This window comes from Carassius gibelio, chromosome B14, assembly GCF_023724105.1.
Source record: "Carassius gibelio isolate Cgi1373 ecotype wild population from Czech Republic chromosome B14, carGib1.2-hapl.c, whole genome shotgun sequence".
Taxonomy (NCBI): Eukaryota; Metazoa; Chordata; class Actinopteri; order Cypriniformes; family Cyprinidae; genus Carassius; species Carassius gibelio.
The window spans coordinates 4,809,827-4,831,471 of record NC_068409.1 but is presented as its reverse complement, the minus strand read 5'-3'; the positions used below and the strand labels follow the sequence as shown (position 1 = coordinate 4,831,471).

Sequence of the window (21,645 nt, the reverse complement as noted above, 5' to 3'; positions counted from 1 at the left end):
AAAATTATAAAAAAAAGTCACACTGCAGGGCCATTAAAATTACAAAAGGTGATTTATAATTAGTCAAAGCACCTTAAATTCCCATCATTACTTAGTAATCCATAATAATAATAATAGTAATAACCCACATTTTTTTAATGTTTTATCTAGTATGCATGTTACTTTTTACAACTATTGTAAGAAATATGAAGTTAAATCCTAAATGAACTGCTTGTTAAATGTTAATTCATTTTTTTCTGTGTGCAGTTACAGGAGACTGTCAAGAGAAAGTTGGATAATGCAGGTTCACCCCACGGCCGTGACCAGGTCAATGGTTTCACCGATGGCTACCCGCCAAATAAAAAAGCCTGTGTTAAGGATTCATTGGGGGGTCTTAATGGGGTCTCGAATGGCACGGTGCCTCCTCTCTCACCTTTGGACTCCAAACATAACGTGAGTACCGAAGCCATGATGGCCAATGGGAACCACAGAGCGGTCGGTGCAGAGCACAACGGGTCCGGTTTAACTGATAGCAGTGCATCACGTGGCTCAGAGTCTGATTTCCGCCTGAAAGAAATGAAGAAGGAGCCGGTGGACGATATGTTGCCCTGCATACTTCCTGGTGGAGGTATGAATGGAAACAACAGCCTCTTCCCTGACCTCAACCTCAACGATCAGGACTGGAGTGAGATCATGGAGGAGTTCAACCGCTACGTACCCTACGAGGACTTCCAGGAGCTCCTCAGTGACAGTTTTGGAGATCGTAAGGACCCCGAGCTCCCATCCGCCAGTGCAGGTCAGAGCTTGATGCAGCCAGATCTGGCTAGCGTGAAGACTGAATTTTCCCCCGCTACGGCTTTCGATCAAGACTCTTGCAATGGTTCACCTCAGGTGAGACCCACCTCATCTGGGCCCCCTGTTCACACCAACTCCCCTGCAACGGCTTCGGCCACATCGCCGGCCCTTCCAGTGCAGCAGCAGTCCACCAGGCAACTCCCAAACCACCTGCTACCCGCCCCACCCAAAGACCTGTCCCCCGCGCAGCAACTGCAGCAGTTAGCGGCACGCGAGCAGCAGAGGGCGATATTGCAGCAGCATGTGGTTCAGAAACCACCTCAACAACAAAAACCACAGCAACAGCAAGCAGCGAAATTCCACCAGCAGCCCATTCACTCAACATCTTGGACCCAAAATGCTCCCACACAAAGTCAAATGGGTGGAACCTTTGGCATTGAGAAGTCCACCAGTCCTTCTTCGTACCCACAAGACTTCCCTAACCCCAAGACCCTGCTCATGCCCAACAAGGGTTCTCCCAAAGCAGGCGCTCCAGCCGGCTACATGCAGTCCAGTGGACAGGCCAACATGTTGAATCACCCAGCCGCACCCACGGGGCACCTCAGCCACCCATCCAACCCAGGAGCCCAGGCTGCCATGCTGGACTACAATAACACTAAACCCCTGTCCCATTACGAGGCTGGAGCGCCTGGTGCCCCCAGGGGCCCTCCGGCCACACAGAACCAGAACAAACAGAACCAGGCCATCCTGAACCTGATGCTACAACAGCAGATTGCGAAGCAGAGGCCGGCCAGCATGAACTTCAGACCAGCGCAACACCAGCATGCTCCGGTAAGACCAGCTTCTCACTGCAGACGTCAAATCTGTAGCTCAGTGTTGTCAAAAGTACCAACTTCGGTACCAGTGGGTTCTGAATTTTTTAAAACATCTATTTCCTGCTAACATCTGAGCACATTTGAGCCCATTCTTAAACACTGCTGATTGGCAATTCTGTTCATGTACTCGGGGAAGAGTGTGAAGCAATGATCATTGTAGCCAATCACAGTCATATCTGTTGAGCATGTTACTACAATGAGTGCCATTTAGGGCTGGGATAAACGATTATTTTTTTAAACGATTAATCTAGCGATTATTTTTTCGATGCATCGATTAATCTAACGATTAATTTTTTCCAGACAGATTCGATTTCGATTATCTCCCCATTAATTGACTACTAACAATTTATACATGTTGATTTACATATCTGAATGAAAAAACATGAATTCCTTAACATTTCAATATATGTTTTTTACTCTTAAAATTACAAAATAAGACTAAGAATACATTACTTTGCACTTGTATAGAGATAGCATTCAATAAAACCTTGAAGCCTTGAAAACACATAGCTTACTGAAACAAGCTTACTGAACACATAGGGCCTAGCTTACTGAAAAAAAGTTCTTCTTTCAGATGAAAATAACAACAACTTTGTCTAGCATTCAAAAAAAAAGGTCACCCAAAACACTTGTTTAGAGCAATTGAAAGAATACAGGAACCAATGTAAACTTGAGGGCTTTAAGCTAATAAAGAGAGTTTTTTTTCCAAAAAAAAAAAAAACAATTAACTGTGGGAGCCAGCAGCCTGTCATGGAGGAAAAAAAATTCTCCGAGTGCTCCACGTGAAACTTTGGCGTTCCACCCTTTTTCTATCGTGTCTAATGATTTTGGTTAATTTGCACGAGGGAGAGAGAGAGAGAGAGCAAGAAGCGCTCGTGTTGTTACAAGACTGTGAGTGCGTGCGCAGCCGGGGCTCTCTCTCGTACGCGCCCTTGTCAGGCGCAGCAGTCATTCTATTCTACATCACTCACCGATCAAACCAAGGGGCAAGGAAGTCGACCGGAAGTTGAAGTCGGGTGGGGGCTGCCATCTTTTAGCAGAACTTCACTTGCGTTAGCATTCCCATTGACTCCCATTCATTTTGGCGTCACTTTGACAGCGAATAACTTTACATCTGAGGCGTTTAAAGACTCCGTTTGTCCATTATTTATTTCCAAAGATACACGACAATGTATAAAGGGCTCCATTACCTTCTATGTTACATTATGGCCCCGTATAAACAGTTTTTGTAAAAAATAGGCTAACGATTGCGTCATAACCACTCAGCTCTCTGTCGCATTACCGTACAGACAGGAGGAGAAGCTTGCAGGCAATTAACTTAATATGGCGTACTGTCGTTACATTTTAAAATACTATACAAAATAATTAATCAGAATACTTACTCCTGCTCACTCACGACAAAGAACTCCCCGCTCAAGCTCGCCGTCTCTGCAAGATTAACGATAGCAGTTTGCACGCACAGCTACTTAGAAGATTTACATTTGTCAGACAGGTTGCTGACGTCGTCAAGCTTCGTTTGAGTCTGCGCGTCAGAAACGGAAGTGCTAAAAAACGCTAAAAATGGGCTTCACTTGTCTCAATTGAGTTCCAATGGGGTCGCTGTGTCCATTTCTTTTACTGTCTATGGATCAAACAAGGCTTTGACAGCCGCCAAAAAAAAAAGATCAATGCAGAAAAAAACCCTGGATTGGTTCTATAACGTTGGACAGAATGTTGATCCGGCCATCGCGTATATTCAGCGCACATAAGGTAAACGTTTTGCAAACGTTTTTTAGAGAAGTAAAAACAGGTCGACGAATATTTTGCATCAAAGTATTTTTTGCGTCAACATCATCGATGACCTCGACGCGTTGTCCCAACCCTAGTGCCATTTAAGAATCGGCTCACCGATTGGTAATGAAGTCAGTGCTTTAGGGCTAGGACACATCAAGCCGTCTTCAAAGAACTAGCGGCGACGAAAGCTGACGATGTTGTCGCCTCGCGTCAGCAGCCCAAAAAGTTGCGCTCTAACACTGCACAGACTACAGCTGAAGGGAATCTAACACGTGTGTTCTGCGCATGCATCAGAGGAATGAACTGTCTATATCAGCAGCTATCAGTAGTATATATTCGTCATTCAAAAGGAGAAACCGAAACAAGCATATACCAGATAAACGCAGATATACAAAACGTAAACAAAGCAGTGCTGGCTTACCATTTTGAATATCAGTAATGCTGATAACTTTAATCATTTTAAGCAGCTTATGTTTTTATGAAAACATTTTTTGATTGGAATGTTTGGGAAAGATCACGTAACATTTAAACAGCCTTCTGTCTGTACCACCTTCATTTAACATGCTTGTTTTCATCACTCTCGCTTTAATTATTGGTCACTGGCTCGTTTGTTAAACTGAACATCCAGTCAGAGCTATCATTGTTGTTGACGGCCCAGACGCTGATTCAACACCGACGAGAGGAATACACCTAACTAGCCCGATCATGTTGTGTCCTGGGCATTAGACAACACTAGTTGCTAACAAGGGGTTTAGTTGACCCAAAAATGGTCATTTACTCACCCTCGTGTTTTTCAAAATCATTAAGACTTTGGTTAATTTTTGATAGTTTAAATAGTTGTTTTTTAATTTAAAAACACGCGTTGCAGAGGAATGTTGTTGTTTTTTTGTTTTTTTTAGGGCTGCATCCTTAACGCACTCCTAAAATTCAAAAAAATATTTGACCGCTAATTAACACACTTTCATACAGCACATCACATATGGGGATTTAAGCTTTTGCATGAGTTATGGACGGCAGCAAACCTTATTGGTTGTCATGCATCATGTTTGAGTCTCCGTTTGCCGGACCTGATGTGTTTTTATTTTTTTAACTCCTTGATTCATATTGGGTTTGTTTTACATTGCCTTTATGACTGTTTTGGGTCTTAAGTTTTGGTTACCTGGACTTTTAATTGACTTTAAACTTTAACTTAACTTTTAGTTTCACTACAGTATAGTAATTTTTGTTTCAAAGATTACCCAAAATCTTAAATGTTTGGAACAATAGAAAGGTGTGTAAACGATGGATTTAAAAAAAAATATTATATAAATATTCCAATATTCCATAATACTCCAAAAAAAAGTTCTGCGTTCAAATGCACACAATAGGCTTGAGCTTGCTGCAAAGCCCTGCAAAAGTAATTACCATAACTGTGACGGGGAAAATAGTAAGCAGATATTTGAATTATTTACTAATAAACTAGTGTTTTCTGAGTCTGTATCGCAAGGATGAAGTTGTCGATCCCGACTTGCCATCTCATTAGACACGCATTTAGAGAAAAGTCCATCTTTATGGATTATGATTATAATGAAAGATTTTCGTTTTGTTTTATTTCGTTAAGTAGTCATTTAAAGCTTTCTATAGATATATTATTTATCATGTCTGTGAGGCATGTATTCGCCGAGTTTTGGTTCATTATTGTGAAGCTCTCCTGTTAAAGACGAGACGGCAGATGCAGAAAGTGCATCATGTTTTTGTTTTATTTTATATAAGCACAACACTTTGTTGATATTGTGAGTACACACAAATTAAAGCAGACCTTTAGCGGTTACGAATGATGTATTACTCTTATAAGCAAACGAAGGCGTATCCAGTGAAAAAAAACTCAAGAGATCACGCTGGCGTCTCCCTGTCCCGAAGCGTCTGTGCAAACTATTGGATATAGCCAGATTTATCTGGGTCTAACGTTTAAGCATTGTTATATACTTGAACTGTTTTATATCTATAGATTTTATTTTAGGCAAATCCTCATGATTTGAGAAAGCTAAATTGATCAAACATAGGCTCACTGTCTGCCGCTGGCCGCTTGGTTTCATTGCAAAAAAAAAAACTTATTTAACAAACCAAAAAATGCTCCAAACATTTTTCTACATTAAACTAATAAAAAAAAAGACACTAAATTTAATCACCTTGCCATTACATACAAAACTGAACTATTTAATAGCTGAAACAGCAGAAGTTTAAATCAGCCTTCAGTGTTTTAGCTTTCAGACTACAGTGGCCTCAAAGCATTTGGACACACAAGTGTCTGGATGTCGTTTGCATTACAGTCATCTTCAAACAGTGATGACGAGACCTTTCGGCATCACCGCAGTGGAAATGAAGTGCTCGAATTAGACTAAGGGACTAGAATTATCAATGATGTTATCAGTCTGTTGTCAGGGTAAAACAAATACAAATCTGGAAAGAGCTTCTAGAAATAAAACTTTCATTTTTCTTTTACATTTACTGATATAAAAAATGTGAAGGTTGAACATTTTTATTAATCCATCTCAGGACGATCAAGGTAGTTGTTCAGTGATGTGCTTGGCAATCATACAAAGTTTCCTTTTCTTTATCTGTGACGTTTCCAAACCGAGTGATCAGCACCACTTTATAAGAAGAGGAATATATCTAACCACTTCAAGAGCAGAGTCCTTAAAAAAAACTACTTAGTAACTTACTACTCATCCGCTAACCTTGAAGATGTTCTCAGCAGCAGGGAGTGTTTTTAACTACCCTCAGCAAACTATTCAGAAAGGCATTTGGTAAGATCCATATAAATAAGTCGAAATATGTACAGTGGAAAACTAAACTAAACCGCAAGTGGATCTTTAAATATGCAAATACAAGTCTTCATGTTTGCTTTTTCATGTTAGTATTATTATTATGGAGATATTGTTGCAAGGAGGTTTGATTTAAAATGATGAGAGCACATGTGAATGGATGAATACTTTATTATAAACACTGCAAAAATAATCAATATATTTTAGATTTTAATCATGACTCAATCATAGCAATATTCACAGTCAGCAACAAATTAATATAATGCATAAAATAAAAACGTATTGAGTATATTATCCAGTTGGAGGGACCAGTTTTTGTGTCTCATGCGCCCCGGGGGTTGAACAGTTTGTCTGGGTCAGGCAGCTGGTTGCTAAGGAGCAGACACACACACACACACACACACTCTGCGGTGGGGGCTGGGATGGGCTGCGAGAGACAAGTCAACAGAGAAAAGGACAGACGGAGCCAGAGAGGAGCGGGCGACAAAGCAGTCTTTCATGCGTGCTGGCAGTCGTCCTGCACTAAGTATTTTGGGATCAGCCCCCATTATAACACAGTCTTTCTGTTTAAATATAGCCCTTTAACCCATTTAGCTTTTACTTTCTTGCTAGATATCAACTTTTACTTGCATAGTTCATCGACTCGCTATTGTTCATGCTCTTGTAAAATCTCTTTGCACATCTCACTCTTCAGATAACAGAGTTCAGCATCGTCGCTGACCTCAAAATACCTCCGCTCTGAGTGTGTGTGTGTGTGTGTGTGTGTGCTGGTTTGTTGTGAAAGGCTGCCGCCTGCCAGCGCTGCATCTCTGATATATTTTTAAACCGTCTTCGCCTCCGTCTGTAGTCCAGAGGTGCTGAAGAAGCTTTTTTCCTCCCGATCAGGTCAGATCAGAGAGGAGAGGTGTGTGAGTTTTAAATGAGTTTCAAAGCTGTGAGATTTGAAGCATTCAGTTGGTGTGGATTGCATTAATTATACTGTAGGAGGGTAAGTAAAAACTGCCAAGAGTGTGTCCTAGTTCTACTTGACCACAAAATCAAAAGGAAGAAATAATAAGATTTTATACTAAAAAGAAAATGAAGCCTAATTTTAGGTGTTTGGGACCATTAGTATTTGCCACCTGAATTCAGATTCTTTCTGAAATGCAGTGCTATATTAAGGAAATATCATAATTAACTGTATATACATATGTAAGAAATGTGTATATATTATTATAATAGAAATTGCATAATACATAATAATTTTTTTGCCAACGTTTGAGATCAGTAAAAAAAAGAAAATCAGTTTTATGTTCTCTCTTTTGTTCAAGTTTGCATTTATTTGACAAACATACATTAAAAGCCATAGTATTGTGAAATATTTTCCATTTAAAATAACGGTTTTATTTTTATATACAAAAAAAAAAAAAAAAAAAAAAAAAGAGTAATTTATTCCTGAGGTGGCAAAGCTGAATTGTCATCAGCCGTTACTAGTCTTTAGTGTCACGTGATTTTTATTAAACGTAAGATTTCTGAGCGTCATAACGATTGCCAACTTTTTTTGTTGAAAGTTCATCAGTTGTAATTTTAGTGTTTATTTAAGAGTCATCTCTCGCTAGCCTGAGAAAGGATTTGCTGTAAGCACTGAAGTCAAGTCACCTTTATAATGTAGCACTTTAAACAAAAAAGATTGCAACAAAACAACTGAACAACATGAAGTTAAACCCCATTAGTTTTGTGATGTTTTATAGAGGAGTAAGAGAACGCGAGTTGTGTAACAGTATTTGGGTCCACTGATAAACTCTTAAAGGGACCGCTGCAGTCTGTCATGTTAATCAAAGAATAAAAGACAAAGAAAATCACTTTCTGTTCTTGACTAAATACATTTTATAACTTTAATGGTTTAATATGTACAATGAAGACTGCAGAAATTAAATTTGATACATTTATTTTTGATTTAATTTCTGTTAGGGATGCACGATATTGGATTTTGGCCGATATTCGATATGCCGATATTTTCTAAATAATTTTGGCCGATGCCGATACCGATATCGATATATATACAAATATATACTTATAAATTTAAACTTTAATTTTACTGAAGAGAAATCCATGTATCTCTTCTGTACTGATTCTACCATAAATTTATTATTTTACAAATGTAGACAGACATTCACATCTGAAAAACAGGTCAATTATTTCACTTGGAGAATATCGGTTTGGCTCATCGGCAGAAATATTCATATCGGCCGATACCGATAATGGTCATTTTAAGCTTTTATCGGCCGATACCGATGTTGTGCCGATATTATCGTGCATCCCTAATTTCTGTAGTATCTCTCACCTGAATAAAAACTTGCTTAACGTTTTGTTTTTGTTCTTATTTTATTACTGACTTTACCTTTTTTTTTTTTTTTTTTTTTTTTTTATGAAAATAAAACTTTGCGTTGAAGAAAAGTAGGAATCTGATGGAATCGGTAAGAATCGGTATCGGCAGATCACACTAACAAAAAAATCGCTCAAAGAACAAACTTACTGAAATAAATTCTGTTGTCGGAACAAGATGGATTTATTCTTTTAAATCTATGCATGACCAAGTTTTGTATACAAGGTGGCGTATTAGACGTAGATGATCTCGTGGACATTTTTTGATCGGTGAAGGAGCACTAATATGTCAATGCTGTGGGATTCACATGAAGGTGAAGGTTTGCCAGTTGCCTGTGAAACTAATGTGCCAATAAGCTAGTCAAGTCTGAAATATTGTTTAAGGAGTAATTTCTCGCTGTGTCTCTGCAGGATTCAGGGTCGTACCCCTCCAGCGCTCATGTACCCGTCCCGGGGAACACGATGACCCCACAGCAGAGCAGCAGCAGCATCCCGGGGAACCACAGTAACACGGCCTACATGAAGCAGCAGCAGCAGATGCAGCTCATCCAGAGACAGATGATGCTCCAGCAGGTGACCTCGCCAATATTAGAAATATTTTTGCTTCTGTAAAATGCCAGCAATAGTAAGATGATTAAAGACCGCAAAGTTCAACTACATTTATTATTAATAATAATCATCCTCATAATTAATCATTCATTCTTTAACCAAATAATACAGTTGTGGATGCAAATATGGAAGTCAGTTTTCAGCAGCAGCTGGTGATTTATATTTTACAACTACTTCAACAGTGGCTCATTTAAAGCAAACTTGGAGCCAAATCTGTGTTTGTGAATAGATCTGTTTGGAGTAGATGTCACCGTTATGTCTCTTAAAGCTCAGAACAACACTGATGACAAGTGGAGGGAGATTATTTTTACAATTATTTTTATGCCTTTGGATCTCCGAATCGCAAGGCCAATCATTTTATTTGAGTCAAAGAAGCCATTTGAAGCTCGACACAGATGTTTAAATGCAGGGAATATGGATGAAAAATGCTTTTATTATTTTAAATGCATAAATTTGATTTAAACAATAGGTCTACATAATATTCACACATGCATAGGGGACGTTTTGTTACAGCACATTTTATTTAAACCTATTGCTATTAACGTTTTACATAGCCTAACATTTATTTATTTCATCTCATGATTCTGGCTTTTTTTTATTCTTCTCCTCGCAAATGCAAGTTTATATCTTCTAGTTCAAACTTTATAACTCAATTTAACTCCACAATAGTGAGTTTGTCGATTCAGAGGAAAACAAGCCAGAAGTCAGGGATATAAAGTCACAAGTTTTTTGCCTTATCATAACTGTGAGAGAATCTCAGAGTTGTGAGAATAAAATCTTAATTTTAAAACAGACTCAAACTGACCTCTTTTCCTTCATTCATTTTCTGCCACCAGACAGGCTCCGCCCAAAAGGAAAACCTCACCACTGTTTGCAAACACCAAACTGGTCTATAAGTTCATTCAATCCATGAATGTGGTTGTGGCTAGAATGGATACAGCTAAAAGCAGACGTGAACAATACATTAACAATCAGATGTATTTAGATGTATGTCTACATCTACATCTGCCCCTTACAATAATGCAAAAACATTAATTATTGTTGTGCAGTGTGATGACAGATTACACTATATTGATGTTGGCAATGCCTTAACCCATCATTTCTTTGAGTTGTCCTGTTTTGAATGTTCACCTCTAGGGGGCAGCAGCCTCACAAGAATAATAAAACCTCGGGCCACAGTGTTGTTCCTCTCCTAAGAGTCTGTTGATATCATGGAAGTCCTAACCGAAGTGTGTTTGCCTCAGGAGAAGCAGCGGCAGCAGGAACAGCAGCTGCAGAGACATCTGACCCGTCCACCGCCTCAGTACCAGGACCAGCAGAACCCGCAGAACCCATTCCAGCAGCAGCAGGGGTCTCAGTTCCCCGGGGTGCCTCCCCGCCTGGCCCAGCAGCACTCCTCCGGCTTCAGCGAGCACAACATCAACGGTATTCACCTTTCTCTTCTGGATCATCACTTGGCCTCTCTAACTCCTGCTGTTTGTTACATGTTGCATCAACAGGTATTCAGGATACACACGGGTGGATGCTAGAAAGTAGAGAGGAGGTAGAATAAGGAAGTGGTTTGGTCTTGATAACTTGGGTCTCATTTACACCTGACTGGTGTTTTTCTGACACGAGCTTCCTGGCTCAACACAAGTAGCCTTTTGTTAGCAGTCCACAAACAAGCCCATCTGATTTGCAAGTGTGTTTATTGATAGACTCATTTGAATGACAGGTACACCGTACGTTTGATGTGTGGCGCCGTTACGTACACGGCTATCGTTCATCTGTGAGTCTACATTTAAAAGCTTAGTTCACCTAAAAATTATCAAATGAATGTTTTAATTCAAATCAAAACTTGGACAAAAACATGAGAAAAAAAATAAATAAAATTGTATGGATGCCATGAACAGGTTAGGGTTAAGTCTAACCATGAATTTGACCTGTACACACTGTGTATGTTTTCATCATTGTGCAAATGCAAATAAAAGCTGATGTTAAATCATAAATATTTATGTTAGGCAAACATATCTCTTCACAAGACCGCTAAGGTTCACGTAGATTTTGTTTCCTGATGCCTTTTATGACATTTTTGGATCAAGGTGGTCACGAAAACTTAATGTTTGCAAGCGCTGCAGTTTAAAATAACTGATTTCAGGCCATTGAAACACAAACAACAGAGCTAAATTTGTGCGCTGTCTGTTTAAACTGTGCATCAGCTGCTAATAGAGCTTGTGAGCATTTTTGCCTCTATTGGCTTTGAATGATTGCATAAACGCTTATATGCATCCAAATGCAAGTATCCTCATAAATAGTCATTTAGGTCTTAAGGGAATGTAAACATGTGCTAGAAAAAGCGTATATGTAACAGTATATTGGATCCGGACTTCAGTCTTAAAGGGGAAGCTGTCCAATATTCTTCCTGTCTGTCATTCATATAAACAACAGTAAGAGAAAATCTCCCACTGCTCTTGACTAATATATATATATATATATATATATATATATATATATAAATATGAATTATGAAGAATTCTATGGTATCATGGTATTAATATAATAAAAAAACCTTATTAAAATAAAAAATAACTATATCAAGATCATATATTGTTATTGAGATATAAAAGTTCTAATTATCACGATATTAGATTTTTCATATCACAGTTATTGTGGCCATAAGAATTCACGGTGTCGATATATCGTGATATCTATAGAAACCTTGGGGTGGGGAAGATATCAGTCAAATTATTTTTTACTTTTGTTTGAGTTTTTCTTTTTCTCCCAACGAGCATAATATTGATACTGATAAACCCAGGGCACAAGACTCTGGCTTTCTCCGTCTTCTTTGAAGCTCTTATTAAATAACAAGAGAGAAAATCCTGTCAAGTTCAACAGTATGAGGAATAAATATTAATGGTCGCATTTTACAATAAGATGCCATTTGTTAACATTAATGTATTAACGAACATGAATGAACCATGAACAATACATTTATTACCAGTTTATTAATGTTAATGTTAATAAAAATCAAGTTATTCAATGTTCATAGTACATTAATGTTTACAAACACAACTTGTGATTTTAAAGGTGCCATATGCAGAAATTGATGTAAAAATATCCATAACGTGACCTACACGCATCAAAAGAATGAGAAGAAATAAGGGCGATGATGTCATTAAAAAGATGTCAAGTTATAGTGCTGCAGAGATATCAATCTTAATTAGCATTAGCATTACTAGCCCCGGCCCGACAGGTGTTGTAATTCCAGTTTCGGCCATGGGAGGCGGTATGCGGGCAACATATCCACCAGCCAACCTGCAATATACGAATAACTCGCACGGCTTGTGGGCGTGTACTTGATGTCAATCGTGTGGAAAGTACAGCCCACTACTTTCAGTTCAGAGAAGAGAGCGGAAGGATAGCTGAAGCTCTTGGCAAGAGACCAACACCCGCTACAGGGAAACAACCGCGCTCGGAATCACAAATCAAATCCGATAAGAATACCAGAGTAAACATCGGCACTGCTTTTAATCGCTGGAGACAACTGATGGACCTGAAAGAAATGTGGTTCGAATCCGAACTTGCAAGTTAGATGCTGTTAGTATTTCGCTAGAAGTTTGTTTTATATGTTTGTGTATTTGTTTTCGGGAAGTTATAACATAGAAATGTATCAAAGGCTGTTCGATAACCGTGCTAATGTTAGCGATGGCTAACCGTAGCTGCATTTGATAATTAGCTAGCTATAACTTAACGTTACCCATTTTATTATATAGGGCTGTGCATGTCTTTACTCATGTACATCTCATCAGTAAAGACGCTCCTGTAATTAGGAGTATATCTCCAGCACGTGTGTTCAGATCAGGATTGCCAGGTTTCCACAACAAATCCTGCCCAGTTGCTTCTCAAAACTAGCCCAATCTCGCTTCCAGAAGGTTCCCCGATAAAACATTGCTTCCCGGGGTTAAAATATAGGTTTTTTAGCAGGGTTGCCTTGGTATAATTCGCATTTTAGGGGCTAAATATCACGTTACTTGTACTGGGGTCGCTGTGACCAGCGGACATGAAAAACAACCACCACAGACTTGGCAACACTGGTTGGCATTTACTACACAGAGCCGTAATTCACTGACAATCTACACAACATCGATGTTAAAATCGCAGGCGATTCTTTGTCGATTTTGAAAGCGATTTTGTGTTAGTTGTCGGTAGACTAAGGCTCTGTGCAGTAACTGCCGCTCCACCGTAACCAGTGTTGCCAAGTCTGCGGTTGTTTTTCATGTCCGCGTTTTTAAGCAATACCAATAACGTGATATTTAGCCCCTGAAATGCTAATTTTACCAGGGAAACCCTTCCCAAAAATTTATATTTTAACCCCGGGAAGCAATTTTTATCGGGGAACCTCCCGGAAACGCGATTGGGCTAGTTTTGGACTAGTTTTAAGAAGCAACTGGGCAGGATTTGTTGTGAAGACCTGGCAACCCTGATCTGAATGCATATGCTGGAGATATACTTCTAATTACAGGAGCGTCTTTACTGATGAGAGGTGCATGAAAATCGCATTCGATTTTTTGCACAGCCCTATGTATCATAACTAACCTGCTCTGTCTAGTCTGTTGGTCTCCGTGTCCTCTTTGCTTCGTGGTTTTTCTGTGCGTGAAAAAATTGATGTGTGGCGTGAAAGCGTGTGAAAAGAGTCAATTGCGTGTGTCTCACGGTGAATGCTTGAGAGTTGGCACATTAGTTCTCAAGCAGAATAAAGGACAGGTTGATTATTGCTGTTTAGCGTTTGTATTAATCTATGATGTGTCCCTGTTTGCCTACAGGGACATAATAAATTAAAAGTGATTCGTGGACCAAAGTGTCTGAGATTGTTTATTTTAAGTAAAGGATCCTAATATTTAGTCCATAACAATATTTAATGAGGTTATAACTCCTTGTGGTTAGTCTGCACAGGATCAACAAACTTGTTTGCTTTGCGGCCGCTTTAAATACAAAATAAGCATTCGATCTACGTTAGAGCGTCTGAGTGCTCACAAATCTTTCTGCAGCGTCGTGAGCAGAGCGGCAAGAGCGATTTTTGACGCTCTAGACGCCGGCGGCGGGAACGCACAGTTAGGCTTCGGCTATGGCTGTAGTGTTGTTGTGAAAGTAGGGGCGGAGCATAGAGACTATGCCGTTTCTCGTTTGTTACTCTAGAGTAGACCAATTCACTTTATTGAGGCATACTGCCCCCATCTGTAATGGAATGTGGAGTATGACTTGATTTTTTTTGCCAAACATTACAGATGGCACCTTTAACAATGCATTAGTAAATGCTGAAATTAACATGAACTAAGATTAATAAATGCTGTGGAAATATTGTTCATTATTATTCATGTTATTTATATATGATAACTAATGTAATTAACTAATGTTAACTAATGAACCTTATTGAAGAATGACCACAGAGGAGGCATTAAGTGCATGGCACTGTGACCAACTTAACATTTTACAGAGTTTAAGGTAGCAATGTGGTCGCTCAGTTTGAACGTGCGAAATTATTTCGGACGCCGCTGCGAATATGGGCATCGAAAGCATCTTATTATATTGTACTCTGTCTCTCTCTCTCTCTATAAATATATACACACTTAACAATAAAAAAAATACAGAACGTGTCATCATTCAAATGTGCCATCTGTTCCTGTTTCCATTGACACTGCGAACCATGCAGCTTCTTTTTTTATTATCTTTTAAATATGTATTATATAAAATAGGATGCTGCGCTACGGTTAAAATTAGCACTTCATTTTTTAATTTCTGTACAGAGAGGTCACGCAGTGACGTATCGATCATCTACAGGTCACACGACTTCACGTGATGCGAATTCGCAGTTCAGAGTTCATCAAACTTGAACTTTCGAAAGCAGCAAAATGCGAAGATTTTCACATGAGCCTGCGTTTCCGGTCTGACGCATTCGCATGTGTATGAATGGAAGTCAATGGAACGAAAAGTGCAGTGTGACCACCCCTTCATAGTTAAGGCACGATACTGCCACCTGGGCACTCAACCAGGTACTGTTACCAAGTATTTACATGTGGTGTCATGATAAGATAACTGTTCATTTTAAATATTCTGTTTATCACTAATACCGGTATATCCTCATACAATAAATTAATGAATTTGTGAATTTGAATATCACGGTAATCATCAATTCCGGTATATCGCGACAGCCCTAGTTCTAATATCGTGATATAAGATTTTGGTCATGTACCCCTATGTACATGCTTGTGTACTGTAGAATGCTTCTAGTTGTGTTAAAGAGTATTGCTTAAAATCTGCATTACATGAAAATTCACCCTATATATTTTGCAAATTCATATTAGACTGGCTGTGAATTATTTAATTTGTAACATTCTTTGACCTAGTAACTGCAAGCTTGTATTCACCTGCCTCCACATCTAAACATCCCATCAACAATTCTGAATTCTTAAAGGGGAAATTATGCCATGTTCTAATTGTGATTGTGTGGCCTACTCTGTTTTAGGTGCATCTCAACCAGTAGGAAATGTCAACTCTTTGAGTGGCCCCACCCCTGGAACGCAACGGATGTTCTCTCAGACACAAGGCATGATGGGAATGGGAGTTGGCCAGAATACTGGACCAACCACTGGTAACCCTCCAGCCGCCGGTCAAGCAGACATGAACCTCTCATCCTGTGCAGGCGGTCTCGACGTGCAACAGGTCCTCTACGGCAACATGCCCATGCATCCCTCCCACCCCAACCAGCAGAGGCCGCCGGTGTCCTCAATGTCTGCCGCTTACCGCCAGAATCTTCTAGCAGCCCAGCAACAAGCACACTTGAAAAACCAGCCCAATGCTGCTATGCTGAAACAACAACAACAGCAGCAGCAGCAGCAGCAGCTGGCCCGTATGCCCAACACCATGGCTAATAACATGAGCTCTGCTATGCCCGGCTCCATGCCAAACAATATCCAGGGTGCCTTGCCCTCACAGGCCCAATCATGGCAGCAGCAGCCCCAACAGCATCCAGGTCTCCAGCCCGGCTCTGCTAACGGAGGCTTGCCAGCAGGTTTCCCCAACTCTGGCTTCCAGATGCAGTCGAGATTGTCCAAACTTCCCAACAACACCCCGTTTCCCCAGGGTGGCATGGGACACAGTGCAGCTGGTAGGACCCTGGCAGGAATGAATCCTGGACAAATGATGCCTAACATGAACCAGCAACGGACCAATAACCCAGGCATGTCCCAACAGCTGCCCGCTCCTGGCCAGCAGACGGTCCAGCAGGGGCAGCCGCAAGTGCCGCCTCAAACTCAGCAGGTTCTGCCTGACTACAGTCAGCCACAGGCCGGACCCAACCGCACCGCAGGACTTCAGTGCAGTCAGGCCTATCAGCTGAACAGGACAGCCAATCAGCAGCTCCAGTTTAGCTACAGCACCCAATCAGGAAGCAGCTTGTCCGGGTTTTCCACTGAGACCGACCTGGTGGACTCTCTGTTAAAGAATCAGACAACACAAGAGTGGATGGATGATCTAGATGAGCTGTTGGCCAGTCACCAATGAGCGATGGCCACAGGCCAATAACAGCCAATACCAGTGCCTTTGGTAGAGGAGAAAAAAACATGTACATCCACATCATGTTTTCAGAGATGGTGAAACCACTCATATCACAGTCAGATCTGCTGTGTTCTCTATTGAGTATATATATTGTGTATATAATAGAGGTCAAGTAGAGCACAGAACCTGTCACTGAAGTATTCTCTGGACTGGAAATGTCGAAGAGGGAAATGCTCTACTACTGAACCTGTGGCTCAGTAAAACCACTGAATTTTCTTATGACAAGTGTGTGCTGAAACGTGTGTTCAGCCATCATACGGTTGTTTTGTGTGTTTGCTGTAGGCACAAGGAGGCTCTGTTCAATGTCAGGAGTGTCTGGACATTTCACAAGCCTTACATTTGCACTCTTAAAGATGCACAACGTGTGATTTACAGTAAAACGGTCTAAATAAGTTAACCCAAAAATGAACATATTTGAATCATTAACTAACCATGTTGGTCCAAATCCAGATTACTTTTCTTTATGATGCTCCCAGAAAGGTTTAGCCCCAACCCAAATAAAACACACCTCAAACCAGTTCTACAGGATCACTAGAAAACAGATCCTTTTATAGGGAGATGCTGACTTGTATGCTCTGCTGTTGGAGATTGAACGTTGGTGTAACGGTCAACGTGGATCACATGTGCCTTGATAACCAATCACATTATATGCTTGACGTCACTGAATTGCTGTCAGATCTGAATGAGAGTCAGTCACTGATTGTGGAATACCTTAGAAATGAATTAAATCTACAGCAATAGCACTTCTGATGCAAAAGTGTCCGAATTCTCTTCTAAAGTCATTTCCAATTTAAACTCCAAAAATATTATAAAAAATTCCTAAGTTATTGTTTCATGGCAAAAAAAAATATTCATGTAGTAACAAACTGCTCATCACAAAAGCAATGTATTCAGAGTCCTGAAGCCTCTTCTCCATCCAGACAAAATGTTTTTTACCATTCTTCATTTTTATCTTCCACTAACGATGGTCATGTGAGTTTGGCACGCCTTGAGGGATTAAAGTGACAGTTCACCTAAACTGAAGTTCCATATGCTTAATGTCCATTGGTTAGTTTCTCATTTACTAAATTTAGGAAGTAGATGCTTTGTGTTTTGTTTAATCAGGCCGTGACTAATAGTGAAGAGGATGCACTGATGAAAGTAGATCACATCATGTTACACTACACTAAGTTGTGTTTGGTTTCAAATTATTATTATTCTTTTTTTCTGAAAAGCCCAGAGCTTTGGTGTTGGTGAGAGGGTTAATATTCCTGTTTGTTTTCTCCCTCTGGTGTCTGATGTTATTTTGAAGGCAGGTCATTACCTGAACTCTCTCTTCATCCGAGATTCTGTGACAGGATGTCATGTATATTTATATTTTATTTTGTGTGTATGCAGTTCTTCTTGAGGAGAAGATAGATATTATTTTTATATGTACATTGTTGCAAAAATTTTGTAAGTATTTTATACTTTGTATTATTGTTCTCTGTAAAACAAGAGTATTTGTGTAAATATAGTTCTCTAGAAACTGTCTTCTTTGGTCTGTTTGTTCATTGTTTTATGCATATCTTGTGAATGCATCACATGCCCTCTAGCCGTAGGTGCTGATAAATCTCATTAATAGTGATGCAATTTGGGTTATATGAATGCCCCGCCCACTCCGGATCATGCTAATATAAGTGACTGGGTAAAAGTTCTGTCTGTGAGTGTGATCAGAGATAGAGGATAGTGTCTGACCTCACTGTCCACAGAGATGATGCTGGAGCAGGTCGTGCTGTTAGGAGCCGTTACACTGCTGGGACTGCTGGAGCAAGGTAATTAACACATGACTGTACTTACATATCCTCAGAGAAACAGAATGCACTGTGTGATGACGCGCTGGTCTCCTACATTAGAGTTATTATAACTGCAGCTCGCGCTATGACGTAGAGCACTCTGGACATTCTCTGTACAAGGGACAGTAATTGTATCGTATGAGTGTTAATGTAGGCTATGATAGTTAGAATTTACACGAGAGTGACCAGAAGAATTATAAATCATGTTAAAAAGCCCAGCACACAGTTACTGCTTTAAAATAAATTATATATAATAATAACAACAATACACTGAGTTGTAGGCTTGATAGAAGAGAAACATTTTCCAAATGGAAAAATTTGAAATGCACACACTCAGATTTTCTAAACTACTAATAGGATGTACGCATTTTAAAATAATGTCTTGAAATTAGTTGGACAGATTCATTTTGAGAGGTTCTCACGCTTTTTCTGTAATAAAATAAATGTTAGTTTCTTCCTTCCCCATCCGTGTGTTCTGATGTGTGTGTGTGTGTGTGTGTGTGTGTGTGTGTGTGTCGTCCTGTCAGCGTACTTCTCTCTGCAGGTGATCTACGCTCGCAGGAAGTACTCGGTGTCTCCGCCTGCCACCACCGGACCTCCCGAGTTTGAGAGGATCTTTCGAGCCCAGTGAGTCAGGCTTCTGTCACCTGGATCCAGTACTCATGACTTCACCGAGAGGAATGTAGATCTCGACAGGTGTAGTCTCATCTGTCATATTCTTGTTTTACCAGCTCAAACTCTTCTGGGTATTTCCCGCTGTTCGTCTTCTCGCTTTGGTTGGCTGGAGTGTTCTTCAGTCAAGGTGAGTTTCTCTGAACTCAGAAAAAAAAAAATCCTAGAATTATCAGGTAGACAAATGACAGTGCTCACTGAACACATTACTATCCACCCTATCTGCCCTTAAAGTATTGGAAATTACAATCACATAGAATTATGATTGGATTTAGTTTAAGAAAAAGCATCTAGAATGTTACATGATGCCAAGATGTTCCTTCTGGCACTTGACCGAGGTCAGAATAATAGCTTGGCTGTGTACCAAGGGTAACTTTCCTTTAAGAGGATGACTGGATATAAATAAGAAATCTGCCTTGTTTTGGTTCCCTATATTTAAAGTCCATCTAGATTTAAATGGCAAAAAAAAAAAAAAAAAAAAAACATCTGACATCTCACACCTCTGATTTGCATGTAAACAAAAAAATCCCTTGAAAATGTTTTATGCAAAGCACTATGCCGTTCTGTTAATGTTGTGCTCTTCAAAAACACCTCCATTCAGACCTAACAGAGTAAATGTAAGCCTAAATTAAGCTGGTGATCAATACAAGTCAAGCATCACAGTTACTTGTGTTTAGTGATCTGAACAAACCGCTCACGGATAATGAGATGTTGGTTTCTTGCTCTGTAGCGCTGGCAGTGTTGTTCGGGCTGCTGTACCTCTACGGACGGTATCGGTACTTCCATGGCTATGCGGCGTCTGCTCAGGGCAGGTGAGTGATGCAGCTCGGTACTGATGAGGATGATGATGTCTGCAGTCGTGTAGCTGACCTCTTCCTGTCCGCTGGTAGACTGGAGCCGCTGTACTTCAGTGCAAAGATGCTGTGGGCACTGTTCACTCTGTCCGGGCTGGGGGTCATCTGCACCATGACACAGGCCTATCTGGGACTGGACCTGCTGCACTACTTCAGTCACGCTCTGGGTCTGACCGAACACACATGAAAGATCTGGACCACTGCATATATATATATTTCTCCTTATATATATATATATATATATATATATATATATATATATATATATATATATATATATATATTTCTTCTTTAAAAAAAGATTTATGCAAAATTTGAATGAATACAGGCTACTATTGATTGCTGCAGGAAAGACTCAAAATGTGTGAGTTCATTTTGTCCATATCTGCAGCTGACTCATGCAAATCCATCAGTTATTCAAATGTTAAACCATTAGCTAAAATTAATTTACTTAATGTTTATATTTTGACTAGAGGCTTTTAACAGATTATTGTGTTGACAATGTCTACTGGTGGACATAATTATGGATCTCACAGGAGAATTATCTCTTATTTTGCTTTGATGTAATGCATTAGGTGGTTTTTATAAATCTGATATAGTTTGTTAAGATAAAACATTTTTTGCTTCCTTTAATACAATTAATGTGTTTCACTTCTGGAATAAAAAAAAAAAAAAAAATTACAACTCGACAGGAAATGCACAATAAAAAAATATTTTGCTCCCAACTGCTATTTAGTCATTTCTTGTATGTTTTCTTCATTCATCATGTTCACTGACAGTGTTGATTTATTGGTTAAACAAGCACTTTTAATCATCACATTTTTTTTAACACAATATGGATTTTGACATATCGTCTATATTGTTTACATTTAATTCTGATTCCGCCACTTTGCTTATTGTCTTCTCTGTGCTGTGCTTGCCCCCACCTCCTTGCTTTTGTTTCCCCCCCCCCATCACGTGTTGTCTCATTGAACATACAGACAGACAGTTGGTCTGGAAACGCCCACGGAAACACCCCATCACTTAATGTGAATTTAGCCCTTGGGTGAAAACATTGCCTTGGCGCCAATTGAAATACACGGGACAATCATTCCTGAAGACTTCTGGTGTTGTTTTCTGTACCTCCAATAAACTAACAAATTATGAATTGAAGTTCTACATCCTTCCTGATAAACATACAGAACCGGAAAGGAGGACAAAATGTCACAAACAATAAGTTGTGAGGATGATCAAGGGAAGTTGTGGAAATCCCAAGACTAAGCAAGTGTATGTGTGCAGTGGGCATATCACAGTAGGCTACATTAACATTGTGTTCATTATAAACGTTATCAAAACTGTTCAAGGCTGTTTCAGAAAGTGGCAAGAATGTGGCGAGTAGGACTTCTCTTTTACTGGCAACGCCACCCGGGGAATTTCACCCCGAGAATAGGATTTGACTAACTCCATAGTTAAACCACCAAAATACAGAAAGCACACAGGTTTGACTTATGCATGAAATCAATAAACCAAAAAT

General features: G+C 39.7%; 2 protein-coding genes across 3 annotated transcripts in view; both read left to right on the top strand.

Moving 5' to 3' along the window:
• LOC127971300 (mastermind-like protein 1) overlaps positions 1–18,304 on the top strand; it is a 31,151-nt gene extending 12,847 nt beyond the window's left edge. For both annotated transcript variants that reach the window (XM_052574186.1, XM_052574185.1), the window contains 4 exons: positions 247–1,605; positions 9,002–9,163; positions 10,444–10,624; positions 15,702–18,304. In XM_052574186.1, the coding sequence (XP_052430146.1) occupies positions 247–1,605; positions 9,002–9,163; positions 10,444–10,624; positions 15,702–16,738 (2,739 nt within the window). In that variant the 3' untranslated portion in view covers positions 16,739–18,304. The remainder of the gene's footprint in view (positions 1–246; positions 1,606–9,001; positions 9,164–10,443; positions 10,625–15,701) is intronic.
• Positions 18,305–18,441: 137 nt separating this feature from the next.
• Positions 18,442–20,376, top strand: LOC127971303 (leukotriene C4 synthase-like). Its single transcript, XM_052574190.1, has 5 exons — positions 18,442–18,585; positions 19,134–19,233; positions 19,338–19,408; positions 20,009–20,090; positions 20,169–20,376. The coding sequence occupies exons 1-5, from the start codon at positions 18,525–18,527 to the stop codon at positions 20,317–20,319; spliced, it is 465 nt and encodes a 154-aa protein (XP_052430150.1). The 5' UTR covers positions 18,442–18,524; the 3' UTR covers positions 20,320–20,376.
• The last annotated feature ends 1,269 nt before the right edge of the window (positions 20,377–21,645 follow it).

Bases quoted from the DNA above. Each gene is read 5' to 3' on its own strand.
- LOC127971303 (XM_052574190.1), top strand. From the start codon at position 18,525: ATGATGCTGGAGCAGGTCGTGCTGTTAGGAGCCGTTACACTGCTGGGA. The intron at 18,586-19,133 runs GTAATTAACACA...TCGTCCTGTCAG, and splicing joins GCTGGGACTGCTGGAGCAAG to CGTACTTCTCTCTGCAGGTG. The intron at 19,234-19,337 runs GTGAGTCAGGCT...TTGTTTTACCAG, and splicing joins GAGAGGATCTTTCGAGCCCA to CTCAAACTCTTCTGGGTATT.